General features: G+C 49.6%; 3 protein-coding genes across 3 annotated transcripts; 1 reads left to right on the top strand and 2 right to left on the bottom strand.

The window, feature by feature from the left end:
- Positions 1-224: 224 nt before the first annotated feature.
- Positions 225-3,403, bottom strand: N7489_009433 (tyrosine protein kinase SWE1; the record flags this gene model as incomplete). Its single annotated transcript, XM_056715183.1, is given in 2 exon segments — positions 225-3,317; positions 3,329-3,403. 2 exon segments carry the CDS (start codon positions 3,401-3,403, stop codon positions 225-227), a joined length of 3,168 nt encoding a protein of 1,055 aa, XP_056562805.1.
- Positions 3,404-5,327: 1,924 nt separating this feature from the next.
- On the bottom strand, positions 5,328-20,884 carry sidC (nonribosomal siderophore peptide synthase SidC; the record flags this gene model as incomplete). The annotated part of the gene is made up of 6 exons (XM_056715182.1): positions 5,328-5,483; positions 5,561-10,302; positions 10,358-12,395; positions 12,459-13,658; positions 13,732-16,547; positions 16,600-20,884. 6 exons carry the CDS (start codon positions 20,882-20,884, stop codon positions 5,328-5,330), a joined length of 15,237 nt encoding a protein of 5,078 aa, XP_056562804.1.
- A 1,384-nt stretch (positions 20,885-22,268) lies between these two features.
- On the top strand, positions 22,269-23,825 carry N7489_009431 (uncharacterized protein; the record flags this gene model as incomplete). The annotated part of the gene is made up of 2 exons (XM_056715181.1): positions 22,269-23,128; positions 23,204-23,825. 2 exons carry the CDS (start codon positions 22,269-22,271, stop codon positions 23,823-23,825), a joined length of 1,482 nt encoding a protein of 493 aa, XP_056562803.1.
- Positions 23,826-25,473: the final 1,648 nt, after the last annotated feature.

Raw genomic sequence — 25,473 nt, 5'->3', positions numbered from 1 at the left:
CCCCAAAGCCCAGCCCGCAACAGAAAACCCCAGCCTCAAACCGTTGAAGCATGGGGTGGAGGGGGATAATGTCGTGACGTGAAAACATGGCATCAAAGATGGGACAAAAAGAGAAATGCTCCCAAGGTTGGAACGCCGGGAAGAGGTGACAAAGGAAAAGAAGGAAAAGAAAAAAACAAGCATGGAACACCCTCCGTATGCACAATAGTAAAAGGGATATTAAATTACACGTCGATCATTTCGGCATCTTCGGCCAAGATCTCGTCAGCGGGGCCCCAGTTACCCTCGAAGACGGTGGCGCCGGCGCGGCGTCGTTGGTTAATAAATTGCACTCCATAAGTTTCCAGGATCTGGTCGGCCGTGGGACGGTTCTGAGGTTCGGGGGAGATCATCCATCGAACAATGCCGTCCAATGCCTGTGGGTGGTTGGCATCGACCATAAAGCTGGGTGGATCAATCAACTCCCCGCTTCGTGCGAGTCGTTGTGGTTTGGGGTTGCTCAGCTGACGACTTGTCAAGAAATCATCGCCGAATTCGTTGTCACCCAGATCGGATGTACAAAGGTCCTCGAAAGACGACCCTTCAGAGATAGGGTTTCCAGTGGCATCGCGGAAGATGCTGGTCTCCGAGCTCCAGGTAAGGCTGGGCACATCGCTCATGTCGCCGTTGCGGAGCTTCTGCCAAGATACTCCATTGTCGGGAAGTTCCACATTGCCGGCGATCTCAAAAATGATGAGACCAAGTGAGAAAACATCGGCGGGTTTGTCGAATCGGCCCATAAGAATCTCTGGTCCAATGTATTCGCGGTCCCCTTCGCCCTCAATACCATCCTCCGCAGGCCATCGGGTCGCCATGCCAAAGTCACCAATCTTCAAAGTACCCTCAAAGGTGACCAGAATATTAGCAGGCTTCAGGTCCAGATGTATGAATCCCTCGTCATGGATCTGCTTCAGCCCCAGAGACATTTCGAGCAGAATCTTCCAGATACGGAAGTCATCAAGTCGGGCCTTAAGTCCGGCTTGGGCCAAGAAGCCATCCAGGCTACCCTCTTCACAGAACTCCGTTTGAATGTACAGATGGCCATTGTTCTCCCAGCTGTCCATAAAGGAGATAACATGGTCACATTTGGTCAAAGCCTTGAGAACCTCGACTTCGCGGATACGGCGTTCGCGATCCTTCAACCCCAGATAAGGCTGCTTGCTCTTCTTCACAGCCCACACCCGATGGGGGAGGGATGTCGGCGATTTTGGTTCGCTTGACGGAAGAGAGAAGACAGATGGGAAGGATGCGTCATGAGGCTGCGCGACACGGAATACCTGAGAGAACTCGCCAGTTCCAATAAGCTCCACATTCTCAAAGCGGGATGTCAGAGTCGGGTCCACATCTGGAACATGGTAGCCGCTGATTTGGAGACTGGGCCGTCGGAATGATGACCAAGAGTCTCGCGGTCCAGTTGGAGTAGCTGGAAGTTCATGCTCCTGCACATATTGATGATCACTTGGCACGGAGATCGATAAGCCACTCGGGTCGGGAGGGAAGTAGTGGTCGCGGGGAGTGTGAGGAGACGCCTGCAGAAACTTCTCATGCAGCGGACTCGCTGTCTCGGATAGTCGTTCCAGAGATGCGATTTGAGAAGTGGCGGGAGGGTAGGTGCGAGAGGGGAGGAATGGCTGTTTAGTGGGCGTGGGAGGAAAGTCGTCATTTAGAGGCTGGCTGTCGTATCGGGAAGAAGGCGATTGGGCGAGGATCAGTTCATCTCCATCAATGCTGGCGAAACTTCCACGCCGCGAGGCCTCGGGCCGATTAAAGCTGCTACCGAAGATTCCCATGCCTCGAGCGAAGGGACTTGGCTTGGGGCGCGAGGTAGTAGGTGGGTTAAATGGAGAGGCGGAGACTGCATCTGACTGATGAACCAGACGTGACTTGTCAAACAATCGGTCCGTGGGGTTTGGACCCGCAGTGAAAAGGTTAACAGGCCGCTTGCATGGTGTGTCGGGCATGTTCTTGTTAAATCCGGAACTCTCCTCCGCATTGCGGTTTTTCTTGGAGATAAGACCAGTGGACATGAATGCCGCGGGTAGAGGCTTCACTAGCCTGAAGTTATCCGGGGTAGCAAACGTCTCTGCTGTGTCTTCTCGTACGATCCGAGTCACGGGGGCAGGACGAGTAGCCCCGGCGGGCAGAGACTTGGAGAAGTTGAACATTGGTCGTCGGCCCTCGGGCTTGTGAGCTGGTTCATGGGTGGGGGAATCCTCAATACTAGATCCAGAAGAGGACTGAGTAATAGTGCGAGAGAGAGGATGAGCAGTAGGCCGAGGGGGTTGAGTAGTGTTGGCGGTGGGGTTGGCGGGAGGATTGACGGGGGAGTTGAAAAGAGGGCTGGCCGGAGGCCTAGGAGAGAAAATGTTTTCGCTGCCTGGCTGGAATAGGCTGCTATCAAATGACATTCGCGGCCTAACAGACAATGGCGTCTCAGGTGGTGATGCGTCGGTTGAATCATCCACGGCCCTGGGTCGCCCAAAGAGCGGTCGATCGCCGCGCTGCTGTAGGGTCGAGCGTCGTAGAGAAGATGAGCGCTTAGGGATTGTCGCAAATGGACTGTGTGGCTGGACAGGCGTTGGGAACGAGGGAATTTCGTTGCGCGTCGGAGAGCCCTCTGGGGTCGTATTCCCAACTTCGTTGTCGAAAATGCTAAATTCGGCTGAGCAGTTGGGAGTGTGCACGCTGCGTCGCTTTGCAGAGGGGCTGCCTCGCGATGCTTGGTCCAAGTTCATAATCCCGTCGCTGCGCTTCAAGGGACTGCCAGTCGCAAAGCTACCAAAGGTCCCACTACGTCGTTTTTCAATGCGCGACAACGTTGGTCGCGGCGCAAAAGTCGATTCGCCCAAAGGGGCAGAAGGAGTGTTAATAAAACAAGGACTGTCTGGGGTAGTACTTTGCTTTGGCGCGACAAGGTCGTCGAGAGTCAAGTCATTTTCTTCACCAGAGGGCAAAGAGGCGGGTTGGGTTGGAGTCGCGTTACCACCATCAGTCGAAACACTTAAAGCGCGTTTGGCCGGACTGCGGGGTGATGTGCGTCGACGCATAGCCGGCCTACTAATCTTCGCGCTGGGAGGGTAAGGCACAGCGAGAGGCGACTGATGAGATTGGTGAGATGGGAAGAGAACAAAATTGTTCTGCGAAGCGCGCCGTGAAGGCGACAAGGGAGAAGAGATGTAGGCAGATTTAGAAGGGGAATGAGTACGTGGGTTGAGAAAGAAGTTTGAACTCTTTGAGGGGAGCGCGAAAGTGAGCGTCTCAGTTGGCGGATCGCAGAGCTGGCGTCAACGTGATGGATTCCCGAGTGCGATGGCAGATGAAGTGTGCCACCGGAGTCCCGGTGCGGCGAAAAGGTCGCGACCATCGCGGGGGAATGTGTCAAAACGCACCGCGCAAGTCCAGAATGAAGAGCGCGTCACAACTAAATGCGCTCTGGATATCTTAAGAGATCTAGATACCCCCGAGGAAATTCGTCAAAGGTTTAGAGAGCTTCCCAAGGGTTCCAATTGTTGACGCGTTCAAATCAACAACGCGTCCAGAAAGGGCAAGAGAGGAAGCCAAGGATATCAAAGATATTCGATATATGATATCCGATTTCAAAGGAAGGCACGATGGAATGTTTCCCAAATGTTGGCAGGTGCGATTGGCAAGTTCACAACTGACTCACACCACTTCCATTGCGGACTCCAAGGGAATTCAACTTCTCCCTGGACAAACACAACGCGTGCCTGTCTGCGCTGTTTCACCTTGATGGGGGTTGATACCCAAAGATAACAAGAGTTGCGCGATATGTGTGGAATGTTTCACTTTTTGGTTTACACTCTTGGAAAGGTAGTGTCAAGGGTTTCGGAATCTTTTCCTTCCAAAGGGAAAAAAAGAAGGTCGCAAGGGGTAGGGCCCCCAATACAAAAGGTGAGGTCAGCCCACGAGGGCGAAAGGGCGGAATCGAGGAGGGGTTGGGTATTGGTATGTGACCGTGTCCGAGGACCGGGGACCGAGAGTTGGGTTGAAACTTTGAGGATATTAAGAATGTTTAAAAAAGAAAGAAAATGTTCAAATGTTCAAATGTTCGTATTCAAGTGTTCGAGTGTTCAGGTGTTGAGGTTATAGAAATAAAGTCCAAACCGATTAACGCGCAGTCGCGTTGTTGATCGTTCGATGCCCGATGTGGATTAGGGTGACGCGTGATTGTGACATAAACAAATATTAAGTAAGCAATAAATAGGATACAAAATAAGCAAAACATAACATATTAGCCTCAATATTACCCTCTAATTTGAGGATTTATATTAAAAAAAGAATTTCTAATTCAAACTCAACCTACATAATTTCACTCTTCACAAGAAATAAAAGAAACTAAAAGAAACTACACGGAGGAGTTGAGAAAAACTGCGCGTCTTCCACTCGCACGGACCCCCAACGCCACTCCAATAAACAAAGGGAGGGGTACTCCGTACTTTTACCAAATACCCCAGTTCTGTTTTTTTCATTTCTTTTTTCATTTAATTGAAGGTACAATATACAATGTGAAATACAATGTGATTATTATTTTTAGTTCCCTGTGTTACATATGTACCTTGAAAGAATAAAAATTGAAAAAGAGGAAATGCAAAAAAAAAAAAAAAAAAAAAAAAAAAAAAAGGCAGTTCCAACTGGCGATAGGCCACGCGAAATCCCCCCTTGCTTAAGTGCCACCATGAGCCCACTCGCACTGCCTCTTCTGAAGTCCACATCTGATTCATCTGATTCATCAGTATTCTCGGAGGAATGACAGAAAGCTACTGACTCTTATTGGCGCCAAACCAGTATCTTGTATAAAAAAAAAAAAAAAAAAAGACCTGGTTTATAGTGTACCTATGCCCATATACAATATAAAGTATGTTTCTTGTATACTACAATGCATACCTAGGTATAACATAATGCCCTTATATCTTCCATCTTCTATCTACAACATAGTGCAGTCCCAAAAGATCCAACGGGCCCGTCCCGGTCCGTGGGTCCCGCCGTCACTCGTCAAATCACATGGCTTTCGATAATCCGGGAAAAAACTATACACATCCAACGCCTCATATGCACCGAGTATGATCAGCAATAGTAGAGAATAGCGAGAATAGCGAAATATAGCAGAAAACAAAATAGCAAATTATCCACATGAAAATAAAAAGAAAAGAAAAGAAAACCTAATCTATGATATTCCGTACTCCATACTCCAATCTCCGTACTCCGTACAATCACCCCGGATACTCTTTCCCCTCCCCTCTCTTCCATCCCTAGCATCACTAGACATTCTATATCAATTCAAAATCTGTCACCAATGCAGACATCTCCCGTCGCATAGCGCCGATCACACTCTCCGCTGTGTCTCGGTCCAGACGGGATTCCGGTGCGAAGAGCCCAAAGTCTAACCGACCATTACGGATGGCGGCTTCCACGTCGATCATAGGCTGTTGAAATGTAAGCAATCGCATAAGGCTCAATCACCCTGGTAACATGCAGAAGTGATGTGCATTCGCCCACTTACCAGGAAGATGTTTTGAGCCGTTGAGGCGCTTGGATGTTCGAGGCCCGGGCTCGTCTCGGCTGCACCCGGTGGCGCCACGCCATTGCCATTAATCGGAATTGTGTCTTTTTCCGAAACTGGGGCGGCCCCGCTAAGATCTTCAAACTCCTCGCGTTGAATTGCTGTGAGAGCAAACTTTACTTGGTCACCGTTGCTGGGTGCTTTCAATTCTTGCTCAGGGAGTCGCAGAAAATTGACGCAGGTGTCGATTCGGACGCCCGTCCATTCGGCAATTTCCAGGAGAGACACACCCGAGTATTCTGGTCGGCTGATCTTGTTGATCTCAGTTTGGATTCTGCGGGCGGCGTCAAGGAGGGTGTCGTTGGAATCGCTGAGTTTGTCGTCCAGTCGTAGTGGAACAATGTTAACGGTGGGAACCACCGACTCGGCGAGACCTTCGATGGAATGAGATCGATTGGCAAGGTACAGTCCAACAGTTAACCGCCTGCGAGACCCTGCGTCATCTATGGTTTCAGCTGCATCCAATTCCTGCAAATGCACTCGAGCATAGACAGCCAAAAAGACGGTCTGAATGCTAAGGCCCTGGCGCTTAGCAACCTTTTCGACACTAATCATATTCGAAACCAGACCCGGCCGGTAGTGATGTTGCACAGAGCCGAAGCCATCCCCTCGTTTTGCCGCTGTTGGCATTTGGCCTAGATACTTTTGCCAGAATTGCCGCCGGACATCCACGGGCGAATGAACATGCTGGAATGCTACGAGCTGTGAGAGTTCAAGGTCGGGGTTTGGCTTGGCAACCTCCTCTTGACTGCAGTGTGTAACAAGTCTGTCTAAGATATGGGGTAGACTGACAGCGTCGTACAGTGCATGGTGGATTTGCAGAATAAGCGCCGTCCCCTTGTTCGTTTGACAGGCATGCAGTGCGACCGGCACTGCCCCAAATTCTTGCTTGAGACTTCTTGAAACAAGATGCCGATCGAACTTGGAATGCCAGATCACAGGGATGTTCACAGCCTCAAACTCGATCTGCATATAGGGCAATAGCGGAGAGCCAGAAGTGGGAACGAATGCTGTTCGAAGCATTGGGGTTTGGTCTATGACCCGAGCCCAGGCCCGATCAAGTACTTCAGGGCTCAATTTCCGTGATGCCACATAGTAGAACTCAGGGTAGAATACCTGGGGATTCACGGCGTGCATTGAGAGGAAATAGACCTGTCCTGCAGTTGCGGGGAACACCTTTCGCACCCGTTGCGAATCAATACCGTGCGACTGTAGCAGTTCCGCTACATTAGTACCATTGAGTGATTCGTGGAGAATGCTCGATATATTTGTGAGTGAGAACTCCGTCTGGTTGCTGTTGGCTGCCTTGGCCATGTTCTCGATGGTACCAGCCCGAAGCATGTCACTGACCGCAAGCTTGACGGACTGTTTCTTCAGGAGCGCAGCCACCTTGATGGCGCTGATGCTGTCCAGACCAAGCTCGAAAATTGTGGAGCTCTTCTCAATGGAGCTTTCAGGTACTCCGGATGCAATGGAAAGAACCTTGCGGATCTTTGACTCAATGGGCAACCATTGTGCGTGACTGAGTGCCCGGGGCTCTGCATCAGTCTTGATAACTTGTCCCAACTCATCCTGGAAAGCCGCGCTCCCACAAACCTTCACTCCTTCGCTGGTGAATTCGACAGTCTGTTCAGATGGATCATCAATGATAGACGAAAGTATATCGCCCATCTGCCCCAAGAGCGCAAGTGTGTCTTGATCTCCAACAACATTCCCACGACAAGCAACTCGTCCAACCAAATCCTCCCCGACACCTTCTACTTCAGCGCAAACAGGGTATTCAACATCGGCTGTTCCACCAATAGATCTATACAAAGCCTGGCCAGGCTGGGCCTGGATATTCTCTACCGGCCTCTTCTGATACATGAAAAGCGTATCAAACAACGCCCGCGATCCCGTATCTGGTCTGGCGCGCCGAAGCGGGAAATGCTGATGTTCAGACATGGCTAGGAGAGCCTCCTGTACATACTTCACCAATTCTACGCGCGTCCCATGAAGAATAACTCGCATGGCGACAGTGTTCATGGTCGGGAACATCACATGCTCAGAGTCAGCCACGTTCCGACCAGAAAGGACAAGCCCAAATCCAACGTCTAGCTTCTTGACATGCGTGGCAAGGACAAGAGACCAACAGCTGACGAGAAGTGCCTGGAGAGTAATGCTATGGCGTTTGCAGAACGCCTCCGCTTTGGACAGTGGCACAGATAACGATTGTTCTGCTCGGTGAACGACAGTCGACGCATTGTCAGCATGCTCCATAGACGCGAAAGATACCGGGGCGAAATTAGATAGCGTTGCTCGCCAGAACCTGAGTGCTTCCTGGCCAGATGAGGAAATAATTTGCTCGAGAATGTCATCAACCGGCGGGCGGGAGCACTCTGCACCAGCATAAGACCTTGCGATATCTTCATGAAGTAGGTTGATTGACCAGCCATCATAAAGAGCATGCGCAATTGACAAAACGACGTACCGCCTAGCTCCATCCACTGCAATGGCAATAGATAGCAAAGGGCTGCTTATCAGTTCTTGGCGTGCCCTTGAACGCTGAGTCTCTATAATGGATTCCACGGAGACTCCGTGCAAATAGACAGTCTGAAGGTCAATATGATCCTCGCCATGAACTATTTGGGCATACGAAACAGGAATCTGCGGATCCCAGACTTCAACGAACGAAGTACGAAGTATAGGGTGGGCCCTAACGACAGCTCTCCATGCCCGCTCCATCTTTTCAATGTCCACATCTGGCTCAAGCTCGAGGATTTCGTGGCTGTAGTAATGCTTGTAACCGGAGGCAGACATTTCTGCTACCATAGCTTCTTGGATGGGTGTAGCTGGTAGGATTCGAGTCGCGCTCGGCGGGAGAAGACCTTCAGCACCGATAAACTTGGCCAATGATTTCTCTAGCTGATTGAGCAATGGCAGTGCCGCATCTTTTGTATGGCTACTTGTCATTGAGAGTTGCTCGCTCATGGCCTTCACTGTACGATGGCGCATGATGGAGCTAACGGGAAGTTTGATTCCGGCCTTGCTCAACCGAGAGGAGATTTTGATTGCATCGATGCTATCAAGTCCAACTTCAAAGATTGACGTGTTCTCGCTGATGGATTGCGGTTCCACTCCTGCAAGGGTTTCGATGACGTTGCGGATTGTGGAAGCCTGGGAAGTCCATTCAAACAAAGAGCCATTGGTATATTCACCATTTGTTTGTTCTGACGTCCTCGGAGATTCGTAGTGACCGTTGACTTCGCCATTCGTCACAGTCTGAGTGAGAGGCACCCGGTTTATCTTGGGCAACACTTTGTTGGGGTCTTGCGCAAACCCAGAAAGTATTCGTTCAAACGTAGATAACATCTGCTGAGCGTCCTCCAACGATACCACATGGCTCTTTGCGGCAATGGTGGCTGTCAGATATTGCTTGCCATCGCGCACAACTTCAAAGGCCAGAGGGTACTCATGCTGGGCCTCTGAGTCGAGTGTACGCCAAAGACCTTTTGTGGACGATTCGTGGGTATCATCTTCCCTCTGGAAGACAAACAAAGAGTTGAAGAGTCGCTCATCGGAACTTTTTCCGAGCCATTTCACAATGTCCCGCAGGGCGGTGTTTTGGAAAGGAATCATGGACACATGGTAGTCATGGCAGCGCTTAGCAATATCAGACCAAGACTCCAAGCCATCCAGCTGGACGTTGCTGGGGATCGTATTGAACAGTGGACCAATAACGTCGCCAATGCCTGGTATATCGATTGTCCTGCCTGAGGCAATGATACCAAGTGCTGGCACGAATGAGTATTGCTCCTGGAGAGTGAGAAGCCAGCAGGCATGGAGAACAGCTTGCTGTGTGACATTGAGCGACTGGCAAAGATGGTCAACCTGATTCGTCGCATTCATTTGAACTTTGAGCAGAACTGGTGAGCTGTCTACTTGGCGGTTCTCGGCGAAGGCTCGATCACTACAGCCGACAAGATGCTCTTTCCAGAATGCCTCTGCTGCAGGATCTTTACAAAGGGGACCGAAGTGCAATACATCAGTGAACTCCGGGATTGACTGTGAACTCTTGCTCTGGCCGAGATAATTTCGGGCAACCGATTCGAGGAGCAGGACCAGGCTGTTTCCATCATAGAGAGCATGGAAGATGTTCAGACACATGACCGATGTTTTGGGGGAAGAAATGACTCCGACTTCCCACAGATTTGATGAAAGATTGTCGAGCTGGGTAGACCAGTGTTGGTGTCGTTGTTTGCGCAAGTCATCAATCTCCTCTTTAGTGCGGGCGGTAGCAAGGAACCACGGGAGGGCTTCTTTCTTCATGACAGCTTGGGCGTAGCCATCTGGAGATGGCGAAAACCTGACACGCAGCATTTGAACGTCTCTCTGGGCCTGACTCCAAGCTGCGCGCAAATCCTCGAGATTGACCGAAGGGTCGAGCTCGAAAGTGAAAGATGAGCAGTACAATGGCGTGCTGCTAGACAGGTAGTGGTATATGATACCTTCCTGGAGCGGAGTGCAGGGCGCAATGGTTTCAACGTCAGCATCGATGGCTCCGATATGCTCGACGATAGCGTGGGAGTTCTTGTGGGCGAAAGCCTCGATGCGTTGCTTGGAATTTCTTTGGAGGGTATCCCCAGAGACAGAAGACGACATAGGCACCTGTAGAGCCGAAGCCATGCCAGAAATTGTAGGATCTAGACATCGTTAGTCAAGTATATTCTCAGCCAGCACTTGGAATGTCAGACTTACACTTCATGACGATCGATGGCTGAGCCTGAGAAAAGCCAGCCTCCCGGAGACATCTCGAGAACGCAATAACAGATATAGAATCCAGGCCAAGCTCGTAGATACTGGACCATGACGAGACCTTCTCTGCAGAAGAACCAATAAACCTCGCCAGAACAGAAATGATCTTCTGTTCCTGGACACTGTCAGTAGGCTGGCCAACACTCATCGAGCCCAATTTCTGAATATCCTCCAGAGAAAGCTCCTGATAGGTACCCTTCAAGACTTTCATGTCAACCTTGTTATTGGCAGAAAGTGGGAAGCGGGTCATCGGGATGATATGTGTAGGCACCATATACCCGGGAAGATGAGTGCGGCAAGCGCCCTTAATCTTTGACAGTAGGGCGCGATCATCTTTTGAAGATCGGACCCTGACGTCGACAGCACGAGATTTCCTATCTGCAGCGATAGTCGTGAAAAACGAGACAAGTTGGTCCTTCGACTGTTTGGGGTGCGTGATCACTAGGGTAGCGACTTCGTTCAATCCAGGCGTTGCTTGTTTGATGACCTCGTTAATTTCTCCAATTTCAAGTCGCTGTCCACGGAGCTTGACCTGGTCATCAATACGACCAAGGAACTGGAAGCTTCCATCGTACAAAATCCTCACGAGATCACCTGTGCGATAGATGCGATCGCCGAATTTGGGGAGCTCTTGGAACCGTTCTTTGGTGAGGTCGGCTCGGTTCAGGTAGCCCTTTCCAACGAGAGGTCCCGAGACGCAGAGTTCGCCTATACTGCCGCGTAGGACTGGTGTCGTGGTGCCGGGGCTGAAGACATATGACCCTACATTATCGAACTGGGGCCCGATGTTTGAGGCTTTGTCGTTGGCAGACATCCGTGGGAGCATGGTGCATCCGATAGTAACTTCAGTAGGCCCGTATCCATTGTAAATAACACCATGTCTGCCCCAGGCATCGAGGATTTCTTGTTTCAAAGCCTCTCCGCCGGTGATGAAGACTCCCCGACAAAGGGACGGAACCTCGTCGGGATGGACTAGTCTTGCCAGACTGGGCGTCAGGTCGATATGCGTAATTTGAAGCTTCTGTATCGTTCCAGTGAGATCCTCAAACAGCAGATCTCGCGGACAGGAAGTGACGCAAATTCCAACACTCCAGCTCCAGTACTGTTCCAAAACACTGACGTCGAAATGGAAGGAGGCAAATTGTAACCACCGAGACTCTTCATCCCAGTGTCCTGCGAACAATCTTTGGAATGCCAGCATTGCTTGCACAGCATTATCGTGCGTGATCTCGCAGCCTTTCGGTGTTCCGGTAGTACCAGAGGTGTACAGACAATAACAAGTATCATCTGGCTGAATAGAACGGGAAAGTGAGATATCACCTGTTGAGACTCCATCAAACAGCCCAGGCTCATCAAGTGCCTGAATGTCAATATCTGGCAGACCCTCCAGTTCCACCATCTTCAATTGATTGCAAAGCAGGATCTTGGTACCGGAGTCCTCTAACATGAACTGCTTACGAGAGATAGGGGCACCAGGGTCAATAGCCAAATATGCACATCCAGCTTTCATGATACCCAGAATCGCCATGGAGGCTTCAGGGCACTTGTCAAAGCATATTCCCACAATTCCACCGGGAACGGCTCCCTTTGCCTGCAGGAGATGTGCAATTTGATTGCCACATTCATTGAACTTGCGGTAAGTCCAAGACTTCTTATGGAGATTGTCTGCAGTGTTACCGAAAGCAAATTCGAATGCAATCCTCTCGGGGATCCTGAGCGCGTTCGTTTCGACGAATTGGTGCAGCAAAGACACCGTAGTAGGAATCGGGGCTTCTTTCGCAGGAGTAATGGATAGCAGACTACTACCCAGGGACTCGTAATCGGTGGAACTGGCATCCGGACGGAAGACAGTATCCTGCAAAATTTTGTCATACTGACTCAAGAGAATCGTTGCTTGCTCCGCGGGGACAAGATCTCCCCGGTAGCTCAGTGAAATCTGAAGATCTGTCGATTGCGGAATCAACTCGATAGAAAGAGGATACTGCATAATGTTAGTCAAAATCCTGCAAAGTCGCGGAGTATTCTGTCTGCTTGTTCTACTTACATCAATATTCGTCTCCTCGTCAATGATATCCCACCCATCGGTACCAACAGCATCCAAAGTAAACTTCTGATAGACAAACAGCGTATCGAATAGTGGCTCATCGCTGCCTAGCCAACGCTGGATATGTGACAGAGGTGCGAACTGATTCTTCACCAATAAAGCGTTTCGCTTCAGTGTACGGTCCAAAAGCTGTCGGTTGGAACCCTCAATATGTAGGGGCGTTGGCACTGTGACCAGACACGGGAATACCGCATGTTGAGCAGCGGCAGATAAGTTTCTACCAGAAAGCACAGTCCCAAAAGTGACGTTGGACTCGCCTGTATATGCAGAGAGCAAGCGGGCCCATGCGGTTTGCCCCGCTGCCTGTAGTGTAACGCCGATCTCTCGACAGGCATCTTCAAGGGCCTTGCGAGACTGTGCGCAACGGATGGAGGTGGTGAGTAATGTTCGCTCGTTTGTGCGGATGGGATGCAAGTCGGGGAATTTGGAGGGTTGCACTTCTGGGGCCAGTTCCTTCCAGAAGTATTGCGCGGATTCGCTCTGGCTCTTGCTTTCAAGAAGGATAGGGCCGAGAGTGTTGGTTACCGGCGCCGGCATAGACAGAGCCTTCCCTTCATATGCTGCCCTGACGTCCGCAAATATGGTAGCCAGAGACTGAGCATCGTAAATAGCGTGCAATGCAGAAAAATGCATCATACTGGTGTTATCACCTGCCTCTACTTCAATGCTCCATGGGGGTTGGTGGAGATTTTCCAAAGCATGCTTTTCTTGAACACCAGGGGTGTCTGCCATGGGGGTCGTGGTCTCGCACCATGGTAGTTTGCTGTTGTCATGGTAAGTTATCATAGCAAAAGGATTCTGCTGATCGCGCAATTGCACGAAGCCTGTTCGAAGCATCTCATGCTGAGCCACGACTTTAGACCATGCTTCTTTCAAAATCCTCTTGTCCAGAGGAACGGAGAATCTCAAGCCCATTCGGTTGAAGTACACTTCACCATGTGAATTCGTGAACATCGCCAGCATTCCATTCTGAACTGGCGTACAAGGGCGAAGAGATTGCACCATCTGCGAAGAAATCTCAAGTTGTTCGCAGACAGATTGTAAATGATGGGTTTGGAAAAGTTCAAAGTCAAACTCGATTTCCTCGACAACCTTGGAGCTGGAAGTAAGAAGAGAAGCAATTTGGTCAATAGAAGCAGCCTGATATAAGTCAGTAAGTTATTAACAGGATTCATGGTCGACAATCAACCCCCGCGGATATGACATGACATACCTCGAGAATATCACCAGATGAGATATTATACCCTAACCCACGCAGCTTCGCCGATACCTGCACAGCATTGATACTATCCAGGCCAAGTTGAAAGATCGTCGTATCCTGGAGCACATTATCCGAGTCGACATTGGAAAATTTGCAAAGAAGGTCGCGAACAATCTCCTCTTGGTAGGACCATGGGCGCTTTTGCCGAGGTTCGGTCAGGAAATGAACAGATTCTGTCATTTTGGGCACCTTCTGTTCAAAGACCCGAGGAATGTCTGTCTCAAATAGTCGCTTATCGGATGCCTGAGCAGACGGGTACTGAGTGATGTGTCCAACAAGGGCCACAAAGTCCCGCGCGATGTTCTCAGCCACAGCTTGCGAGACATGGGATACTTGGAAGTGGAGGCAGACACGGATGCTGTCGATTGACTCGTCGGGGACGATCTCACAAATTAAGGGGAATCCCATGTTTCCTTCGTCCTGAAGAAGTTCCCAGATATTGCGGTCAAGATCTGCACTTCTGTTCTGGAAGATGACCAGCGTGTCAAAGAGGCGAGAGCCATCACCAAGAACACGCCGTTGAATACGCCGTAGAGGACTGAGTTGGTGAGGCAAAATGTCGTTATTGCTCTTTCGGGACAAGTTAATGATGTCAATATTTGTTGCGGTCGAGGAGAACTTGGTTCGAATTGGAAGTGTGTTGAAGCAAGGGCCAACTATCCGATCTACGCCATCCAAGGGAACAGTTCGGCAGCTGAAGACATTGCCGAAGCAGACGTCGGAGGAATCAGTGTACAGAGAGAGGAGTCTGGCCCATGCAGCGTGGAAAATGTTCAAAGGGGTCACAGAGAGGTCTTTGCATTGTTGCTTGAATGATATGAAAGATCCATTTAGGGATGTATGGATCTGCTGTGATGCCAACTTGCCTGCATGGGCTACAGGCTCGGGCGTGGGAAGAAGGGTCGGTGAAACACCTGACAAGTACTGGTCCCAGTATTCGTCCGACGAGCCATAATCAACAGAGGTCATGTAATCGATGAAGTTGCGGAATGGAGCGGTTGTTGGCAATTCTTGGTTTGAAAGCAACATCTGGAGCTCTTGTAACAACTGGGCGATGCCTTCTCCGTCATACAATGCATGATGAATGGACAGCAGAAGATGTGTCTTCTGCGCAGTGGAGTCGGTTATCAAAGTCAACGAGTAGGGCAGCTGGCCGTTGACAGGAGAAAGACCCTCAAATTTGGACTTGCTCTCCTTGATGACATTCTCAAGTTCAGAAGAAGAGGTTTCAATATGAGACCACGGTAAGACCGATGTATCCAGTACAACCTGAACATATGCAAACCGCTTATCATGAGTTTGCATGAAACAAGTTCTAAGAATGCCTTGTCTTTGCATCATCTTGGCCCATGCTGCTCTCATATCCTGGGCATTGGTGTGCACAAGAAGCAAGAGGTGATTGAAATAAGCTGAATGACCACTAGACTCAGCTGCAAGCATAGCCTCCTGGAGTGGAGTGCAAGGGTAAATGCTCTGAACTGGTACAGCTGCAGCTTTGAACTCATCTTCTACCTGATGAGTGAATACTTCATCGAACACAGTTGGTGGTGCGGGCACCACAGCCTGTCCGGGCTGATTCTCGTTGATCGTGGCAGGAATGACAGCTGAAAGCTGAGCAATAGAGCTATGGCGCAAGATTGTGGACACAGCAATCCTTCCACATCCAGACTCATACAGCTTCCGCGAGAAGGAAATGGCAGAAAGAGAGTCCAGACCCATTCTGTAGAAGGACACGTGCTTGCGGATGTTGCTTTGGTCGGTACCAGTAACTGCGGATAGCGCACTACAGATGGTCCTCTCAAGCTCAGTGAAATTATCACCAGTATCATCGGCATTGAGCTTTGGCGAGAATATCGTAAGGTCTTTTGTTGTCAGCTGTCCCAGCCGTTGCCTCAACATGAAATGGTCAGTCTTATAAGACCTAGTAAGATCTATCGCTTCTACGAGAACGAGAAGCGACGGAAGGCTAGAAGGAGACAGTCTCTTGGTGAGCTCCCTGAAAAGATCATTCGTAGCTTCCTCGATTTGCACAGAATCTGAGTATTTCGTTGAAGGAACCCAAAATACTGCCAATCTCTGCTGGCGCAATGTTGGTTCGTCCAAAATCATGCTCACTGATTCGTGGACCATTTCCAAAGACATGAGAGCGCGATCAACCTCATCAAGATCAGTAGACAGGCCATACGGCTGTGCAAGGCCAGAACTTCGGGAAAGAATGAGTGTACCATCAGGAAGAAGTCTTCCCATGTCACCCGTTCTATAGATCCGACCGAGCTCAGGATGGTCAACGAATCGCCTAGTCGCTGATGGCTCGGAGTCAGGTAGACAGCGCCCAACTTGATCTCCGCCAAAGCATAACTCTCCAATGGCGCCGCGTGGAAGAAGACCTAGTGAATCTCCATCTGCCACGATCATCACAGATGTGTTCTTCAGGGGTCTACCAATGTTTCGAACATAGGTCGTTGCTTGCATATTGGGACAGAGAGTACATGCGTGAGCCAGTGCTCGGCTGCTGTATACTTGGTGAAGACCTTTGCCAGCCCAGTTGCGATGGAGCTTGGGAGTAATTTCATCGCCCGAAGAGAGGAGGTATTTCACACTGGGGACGGCTTGTGGATCAATACGGGAGGCCAGCATGGGAGGCAAGTGAAGGTGTGTTATTTCCATATCTTTACAAGCTTGCTCGATCCGAGTCCTCACGATTGAGTCTGTAGTTGAGCACAACGTCATGCCAACGTGCCAAGCGAAGAATGTCTGGCAAATTGATGCTGTGTTTTGTTAGAAAGAAAACCTAGATATCAAAATTCATGGAAAACTTACTACCTGACCCTTGAAGACAAGATAGCATTTTCGACCCGGTTGGCGATGGATACAGGTCTGCAAGGGCATTGATATTGCTTTGTAGGTTTTGGCGCGAGATGACGATGGTCTCCGTGAAGTCATTCTCAGTAAGCGTCACTTCAGCATAGGCAACATCAGACCCTTCATTAATATGTGGAATATTAAACTCATGATAAACATCCAGCGAATAAGAGAGGTGAAGCAGCTGGATGGACTTCGAAGAATTCAGACGATGATCCGTTTCCGTCAAGTGGTCGACGATGCAGAACTTGGATTTCGCCACGGAGAGAATAGAATGAATTTTCTGCACAGAGGCCTGGGGAATTAGGAGGAGACCAGCACCAGCCTTCGCAACTCCAAGCACCGCAACATAAAAGTCAAGGGACGTTGTCAGATGAATGGCGATTAGATCGTCTTTCGTCACTCCGACATGGAGCAAAAGGTGTGCAAAGGCATTGGCTCGGGAGTTTAGTTGGCTGTAGGTCATGCTTTCGACAAATGGAGCGGGAGTTTCTGGCTTCCAAAGCATCAACTCAACCGCTACCCGGTCAGGGTCTGTAGAGGCAATCGTCTCGACGCTGGATGTCAAACTTGGCAGATCAACCTGCTCGCACGATTCTGCCTGTTGAATAGACAACGTGGACGAGGGAAGATATGATCGAATCTCCCTGAGCGGAAGCTTAATCTTCTCGATCAAGATCGAGGCCACGGAATCAATCTGCTTGAGAAGTATCATAGCTTGCTCGTATGGTAACAGCGACTTTTGATAAGTCATCCGGGCAAAGATGCTTTCTTCTCGTGGCTCAAACTCCAGCAAAAGCGCAAATTCTAGAAATTCGCCCGCCCCAACCTCCCGGAACACCGAGCCCTGCTCATCATCTGACCAAATGCTTTCCTGCCACACAAACGCCGTATCGAAGAGACTGCGGTTCAAATCAATACCAGAAGCCTTCTTTATATCCTGAAGAGGAAGGCTGCCATGATCGATTGACTTGCGGTTCGTGTTCTGGATGGCCAAGAGGAGATCAGTCACGTCTTGCATTTTGTCGAGGTTCATGCGTGTAGGCAACGTTCTAATACAAGGCCCGAGAACAGTCTCGATGCCCTTTAAGGGCAGAGTCCTGCCTGAAAAGACAGATCCGAAGGTAACGTCGCCGGTTCCAAGGTAGGAAGAAAGGATATAGCAAAACGCGGCTTGGAAAATGGTTTGGCGGCTCACGCGAAGATGCTGGGAAACCTCGTTAAGTTTTGATACGGAGATATCCAGCACATGAGTAGCCCTGTCGGTAGCATGTACGACATCTGCATTTCCATGGAAAGTAGGGAAAGTTGTAGGATAAAGACCCTGTAGTTGATCACGCCAGTACGCTGAGGACTCTCTTGCCGATTTGCCCAGTTTGTGCTCAATGAGAAAGTTTGCGACCACATTGTATGGGGGTTTAGAAGTGAGCTCCTCTCCGGACAGGATCCTTCTAAGATCCTTCAACATGAGTTGCCAAGACCATCCATCGTAAAGTGCATGATGGATATGCACCAGCACGCGGAGCTGATCCTTCCCTTCCTTGATCTGGACTCGGAAAGGGTTTAAGACATCGTGACCCGCACTCAAGCCCAAATCGTAGTCAAGCTCTTTTTTCACGGAAATATGCTCGTCAATGGTATTCCAGGTGAAGCGGCCATATGAGTGATCTTTGAGGCCGATCTGCACAAATCCAGACCGCAGGATCTCGTTGTGGTTCACCAGTTGACCAAATGCATTTTTCACCGAAGCTAAATTGACCGAGGGCTCGAATTCCAGCTCAATCCAGTTCCAGTATGCCTGGCCATCTCGAACAGTCTCCAAGATCATAGCCTGTTGGATATGGCTACACGGTACGATGTCCGAAACCTGTTCGCTCAAACCCAGTGAGTCGACCCTTGCTGCACCTGCATCTAAAACAAGTTGCAGAATAGTTTGCAGGGCCGCTTGCGTACCATCAGTCGGGCTCGCAGCTTCAAGGCTGGTGGCAAGCTGCCAGATCCCGTCCACTGAGTCTGCCTCCAAAAGGGTAGCCACACCTAAGCGAATTCCTGCATCCAATAGATGGGACGCGAGACGGATTGCTGCTAGCGAATCAAGCCCTGCTGCTGCTAGGCTCTCCGTCGACGAGAGTCGTCGGCCTAGCACATCAGCCACGCTTGAGATGATGGACTCTTCTTTTTCGTCTCGGCAGGGTTGATCATCAAAAGCCTGAGCGGTGCTTCGGTGGTGAATGAAATCTGCCTCTAATGTTTTACGGTCGATCTTGCCCGAGGGAAGTTGGGGGAATCGGTCGACGAGTACGAATTCGCCAGGAATCATGAACCGAGGCAACAGCCGACGACAGACGTCTCGGAGACTGCTGTCTGTCGTTACCTTGTCGGTGACCAGAACAAATGCAACCAAATTGCCGTCGATGACTATGGTTACAGCACTGCGGACACCGGAAGCTCTCGTGATAACATGCTCGATCTCGCCAAGTTCTATCCGCTGACCTCGCAGCTTCACCTGGCCGCTGGAAATTCGGCCGAAACACTCAATCTCTCCAGTGGGGAGTATACGGGCTTTGTCTCCCGTGCGATAGAGGCGGCCATACACCGGACTGTCTATAAATGCCTTGGCATTTTCTTCAGGTCGATTGATATACCCGTCTGCCAATTGAGGGCCGCCCACCACAAGCTCTCCGACTTGGCCCAGTGAAAGGGGGTGAAGTTGCATAGATGATAGATCGCCGTCAGAGGGGAGTGGCATGATGTATGCGGAAACAGTTTTAAAAGGCTTTCCAATCATATTGACACGATCCTTGGCCTTGAAATGGGTGGCAACGGTACAGTGGATTGCTGCTTCGGTAGGCCCGTACATCCCATGGAGAATGCCATCTCTGCCCTCAGACTGGCCAAACTCGTCTACCACATGTCTAGTAAGCATTTCACCAATAGTGAGGAGCACCTGGAGAAATGGAGCTGCCGCTCGTACGCGCAGCAACTCTCCGGCTACCGTTGGGGTCAACTCGGCGGCGTCGACTCTCATCGTAGTCATCACATGGGAGATATCAAGAAGCATATTCTCTCTCTCGGAGCCGATGAGGGTTGACCCTCGCATCATCGGGAAGAAAACCTCAAACACGGAAACATCAAAGGTGGGAGATGCAAATTGTAAAAAGCGCTTGAAATGGGGTATCAAATCATCATGAGCAAGAAGTGATTGGGTGGCAGCAAGATGGGACACACCAACGCCTTTGGGACGGCCCGTAGAGCCTGATGTGTACATGACATATGCCAGGTCAGTGGAAGTGCTGTTTTCTGAGCATGGCTCTGTGGTTTCGGTGTTGGTTTCAAGACCGTCCACGGTAAGGATAGAAATATGCTCTTTCGGCGGTACTCTTGTTGCAAGAGCATCATTTGTGACCACCACAGATGCAGCCACATCTTGCAGGATAAACTCAATGCGATCTATTGGTGCATCGGTGTTCAAGGGACAGAAAGCTGCGCCGGACTTGAGGATAGCCAGCCACGAAATGTATAATTCCACAGACTGGGGCAGAAGTACTGGCACAACCCTCTGTAGGCCCTTTGAAGTTCTCGAAGCGCGAGCAATTTTACTCGCCAGCTCCGAGGAAAGCCGGTCCAAATCACGGTATGACAAGCAACGAACATGTCCATCCGCAGTGAGGAATTCAATGGCGTTGTTTGAATCGTTGAGCTTGCACAGGGCAAGCTCGTGTAGAAGTTGAGGCCCTGGCAGTGTGGAGGGTGAGGTGTTTGAAATTGCTAGATCAGGAACCTCCGCGGCAGACAATGTCACCTGTATACCTTTCTGGGCAGCCTGCTCTTGCACGATCTGTTTCAGCTGGTTGCCCAGTTGGTACAGGAAAGCGGCGTCCATGCCTCCGGTCGCACACAGGACTCCCACCTGAGTCGCGGGGTCCAGGGTCCACTGCAACGCCGGGGCATGTCCGACATCACTGCACAAAGGATCTTCCAACACCACGGCTGTGTGTTTAAGTGAGAGATCTGATACGGGAGCCAGATCTGCTGGCTGAACCGTTTGGGCAGATAGATCTGCCTTGACTGGCGCACCATTCAATAAAAAGACTGGGTTCTCGTCTGTTGTGAATGCGCGTAGCAAGACTGCCCATGACAAAGCAAATATTTCCGATGGGAGTTGGGCATCCACCTGCCATGGTACGATGTGAACATCATCACCATCGTCATTGACGGCGGGAAACTGGGTGAATCGGTCCATGACCTGTGTGGTTTGTTCTTTTTTCCCTCCTCCCACTCATACATATCCAAGGTAAAGTATATGCCTAGTACCTAGGTAGTCTGCTTAGTCGATCTAATTAGGTGCAACGTGAGTGGCTGGAGAAGATCGTATGCAGGCAAACGCGCCAAAAAAAAGTAGTCCCACATCCAGCAATTTTGGTGAAAGGGGATTTTCGGGGTTTTAACAAAAAGAAAAAAGCAAATCGAGGGGCACATCCATACAGATGAGATTTTTGTATGATCTCCAGCGAGCCAAGCGCGGAAAAGCGAAGTGGGTGAGAATGTATTATTTCCGATATTATTTATTATGTATTTTGAAGGTATTACCTATGTACCTTATTACCTATGTACTCTACAGTATGTATTACTCTGTCTATTATTTTCTTATTTAATACTAATCCTTCCATATTTTTTATTATTACAACGTTGGAAAGGTCAGACCATATTCCCCCACTACTCGGCTGAATCAGCCGCCGAAACAGCCCTGGAGCAGTGGAGAGTGTCCGGTTACGAATGACGTAGGCCTACATATAGGTAGTATGAGATCCTATATAATATATTACAAACTGACAAGATTAATATGCAGAGCAGTAGCAATAATAGGCTCATATAATATCGTTCCCCTCAAAACGCCCAAGCGCCGAAAGGTAAAAAAAGAAAAAGGCCAAAAAAAATAATAATAGGTTCTATACTCCGGAGGAATTTTCCTGCAAGTCCCACTGTAAACGAGTCCAATGCGTTGCCAAGAGGGGTAACAACGTGAACATGTTACAGATGTACTCCGTATGTATACCATAATACGTACAACCAATCATTCCCGACATCGGCCGTAAGACCTTAATTATAAATGGCTATGCTCTGGTTGATCGTGGTGTGCATGAAGCAACCTTTTCTTCTTCTTCTTCTTCTTCTTTTATCTTTCTGCATATAGTGTGGATCTAATACGGGATAGAGAAATATGTCAATATTTATAAATTACTACCGTCGTACTCCGTAGACTAAAAAGAAGTAAAAAAGAAAATATACAGTGGAGACCTCGGATGAAATTCACTGATTGATAAAATTGATAAAATCCGATAAAATTGAAAAAGACACCCGAACCAGAAAAATACGGGAAACTTGGCAAAAAGCTCAAGCGAGGGCTTCAGAGAACCTTCAAGGGGATCCACTTGGTCAAGTTATCTGATCCGTTTCTTCTCCGGAGAATCATATAAAGCCTTTTTCCCTGCTTTTTTCTTTCTTCCTTGGAGGATTTGAACCTTGGAAGCTCTCCCCTGAAGCTCTTGGATTTCCCTTTTCGGCTGTATATACATACCCTTCTTTTTTTAACCTTCTACCTTTTACCTTAAATCTCTTGAATCGTCATGGAGCCTGTTACCCGCAAGTCGGAGCTCTCCTTCCTCAACGACATGGTGCCACGCACCCAACCACAGTCAGGTCGGTCGCTGTTGCGACCCACTGGTGCTGACGAGATGCACGATCTGCTCTGTGTTGGATTCGGCCCAGCTTCGCTCGCCGTTGCCATTGCCCTGAACGATGCTATGGACCCCACCCTCGGTGCCTCGAAGGACCTCAACTTCAAGCCCAAGGTTTGCTTCCTGGAGAAGCAGAACCAGTTCGCCTGGCACTCCGGTATGCTGGTCCCGGGCTCGCGCATGCAGATCTCCTTCATGAAGGATCTTGCTACTATGCGCGATCCCCGCAGCAGCTTTACTTTCCTCAATTACCTACACCATAAGAAGCGTCTCATCCACTTCACCAACTTGGGCACTTTCCTACCCGCCCGTGTCGAGTTCGAGGATTACATGCGCTGGTGTGCCCTGCGCTTTGACAATGTTGTCAACTACGGCGAGGAGGTTGTCGAGGTTGTCCCCGGTCCCACCAATTCCCGTGGTGTTGTCGACTTCTTCACCGTTGTCTCGCGCAACACTGGTACTGGCGAGATTTCCTCCCGCAACTCCCGCAAGGTCGTCATTGCGCTCGGTGGTAAGGCTAAGATGCCTCCTGGTTTCCCCCAGGATCCCCGCATCATGCACTCCTCCAAGTACTGCACTCACCTGCCCCAAATGCTGAATGACGAGATGGCCCCTTACAATATTGCCGTCGTCGGCAGTGGCCAAAGTGCCGCTGAGATCTACCACGATTTGCACCGCCGTTACCCCAACTCGCGCACCACCCTCATCCTCCGTGATACCGCTCTGCGTCCTAGCGATGACTCGCCCTTGTACGTTTCCTCAAAAAGAACAATTGCGCAGCTCGTACCATAACCCAGCTAACCTTTTTTTTTACCCTTTTCTAGTGTGAACGAAATCTTCAACCCCGAGCGCGTAGACAAGTTCTACGAGATGAGCGCCGAAGAACGCAAGAAGCGCATCGCTACCGAAAAAGCCACGAACTACAGCGTGGTTCGCCTGGAGCTGATCGAGTCCATCTACAACGACATGTACCTGCAGCGAGTGGAGAACCCGGACGAGACACAATGGCAGCAGCGCATCCTTGCAGAGACCAAGGTCGCCCGGATCGAGCACCACGACCCATCAAGCCGCATGCGCATCCACGTCAAGTCGGTCAAGAATGAGAGCGAAGGCAAGGAAGTGTTGGATGTCGATGCGCTGATGGTCGCAACGGGCTACCTCCGCGACGCGCATGAGGAACTCCTTCAGAACGTGCGCAGCTTGCGGCCCGCCGGCGCGTCAGGCTGGAACCCCAGCCGGGATTACCGTGTTTCGCTCGACGGTGCCAAGGTCAGTGCCCAGGCTGGTATCTGGCTGCAAGGTTGCAACGAGCAGACCCACGGTCTGAGTGATTCTTTGTTGTCAGTGCTGGCTGTGCGGGGCGGCGAGATCGTGAGCTCCGTATTTGCGGATCAGCTGGCCGGTGCCCCCTTGGTGCAGGACACCCGGGTGCGCGCTATGCTGTGAAAAATGTGAAACAAAATGTGACATGGTCGTTTCGTGTCTCGGGTTTACTTCCAAGGTTTGGGGAAGTGGGCCGAGATTTTGAAAATATGTCCGAGACAGCTCTCGATGATTCCCCTTCGCTATTCTGTTCAACATTTAGACATGTGTATTTAGATTTTTCTTTTTCTTTTCCTCTGTTCGCGTTAATGATGAGCTTGTTTACTATATTTCTTCAATCCTTTCTTTTTTTCTCTCGAGTTCACAAGACTACCGATCGGCCCAGATCTTAGGATAATCTTAAGTGCCGAAGTGTGTCCAGGTGTCCCCCGACCTCCTAAGTGGAGTACATAGAATCGTCCGATCGGAAGTTGTACGGTAATTAAAAAAGAAACAGAAGTCACTTTCTAAGGTTCCTTGGCAAGTGCGGGACATTAGAAAACGGAAATCCAAGAAAATCGCGCGAAAGTTGTCAAGCTGCTGATCGATGTCGATCCCAATTCTGGATGGTATACCTGTTACTAGTATGCTGTGAATTTTCTACTCTTATACTACATACAATATAGGTTATCGATTTGCTTCTCTGACTTACTCCGTACATACGTAGGTATTTCCCCAAACCATCCCATTGTGAAGAATCACATCAAATCAGATAAAGGCAAGTGGGTCCTGCATGGATCAGATAACTCGAAATTTTTTTTATCTGATCGACTTGTCTTGGGGGACTTGGCGGTTTTTGCTTTTTTTGCTTCTTCTTTTCTTTCTTTCTTTTTTTTTGAGGTATTCATATTAATACATTGCTTTTTCCAATTGCGTTGGGCTTGACCGTAACTTCTCTTTTCTCCTTACAATTCGTAGTTCCCCAATTCCGCACTAAGTAAAAGTGGCTTCCTAGAGCTCCATCACCTGCCTAGTCGAGTCTTTAGCGAGATGGAGCCCGCATACGCACTGTTATGATTCGGTATTTTTTAAACCTGTGAATTTGTAAATCTTAAATCTGTAATTTTATTCGGAAACCGCGCTTCGCATCGTACGATGGACAATATAAAATATGCAAAAAGATAATTATAGTACACGGAGTTCGGAGTAGATCCTGCACCCTTTTCCCTTGAAGAAATTAGCATAAATGGTCTTTCTGTATTCTGCCAAAGTTCCGTAACATCCATGCACATGCCTCGTGTTTGTCTCCATAGGTCCAGAGGCTGGGCCGGTACCCGAGAGATTAGATCTCCAATTTCCCACTGAGTTTCGGCTTTCTCTTCGGCGATATCGGATGTTTCCAGAGTGGAAACTGCTGCTCCGTATGTACTTATCTGATGTCTTGTGGTTCGTTTCCCTACCTCGGTAGGTGTCAGATTGGGGTTCTGTAATTCGGACCTGTTTCCGGCTCCAGTATTGAAAGCCGTTGGATGGACCCTATATCATGTACTAACATTGTACATATTGCCTGTTCTGTATGTGTCTAGGCAAGTTTAGGGAGGTGACAGCCCTAGTTACACTATGTTGTATACAGTGCTAGTAATCAGCCAAGAAATTGTTGGCAGCCTAACTTGTAATCGTTGACCGCCACAATATTAGAAAGTTCAGGACGAGATCAGGCCACACTGGACCCTCGGCGATCAAACATTCCTTTTCCCTTAAAGCCTGCAGCCCGGCAACCAAGGTTGCATAT

The sequence above is a fragment of the Penicillium chrysogenum genome (genome assembly GCF_028827035.1).
Source record: "Penicillium chrysogenum strain IBT 35668 chromosome Unknown utg000005l_segment0_segment0, whole genome shotgun sequence".
Lineage (NCBI taxonomy): Eukaryota > Fungi > Ascomycota > Eurotiomycetes > Eurotiales > Aspergillaceae > Penicillium > Penicillium chrysogenum.
The sequence above is the reverse complement of the archived record's forward strand: the minus strand, read 5'-3'. Positions and strand labels throughout refer to the sequence as shown.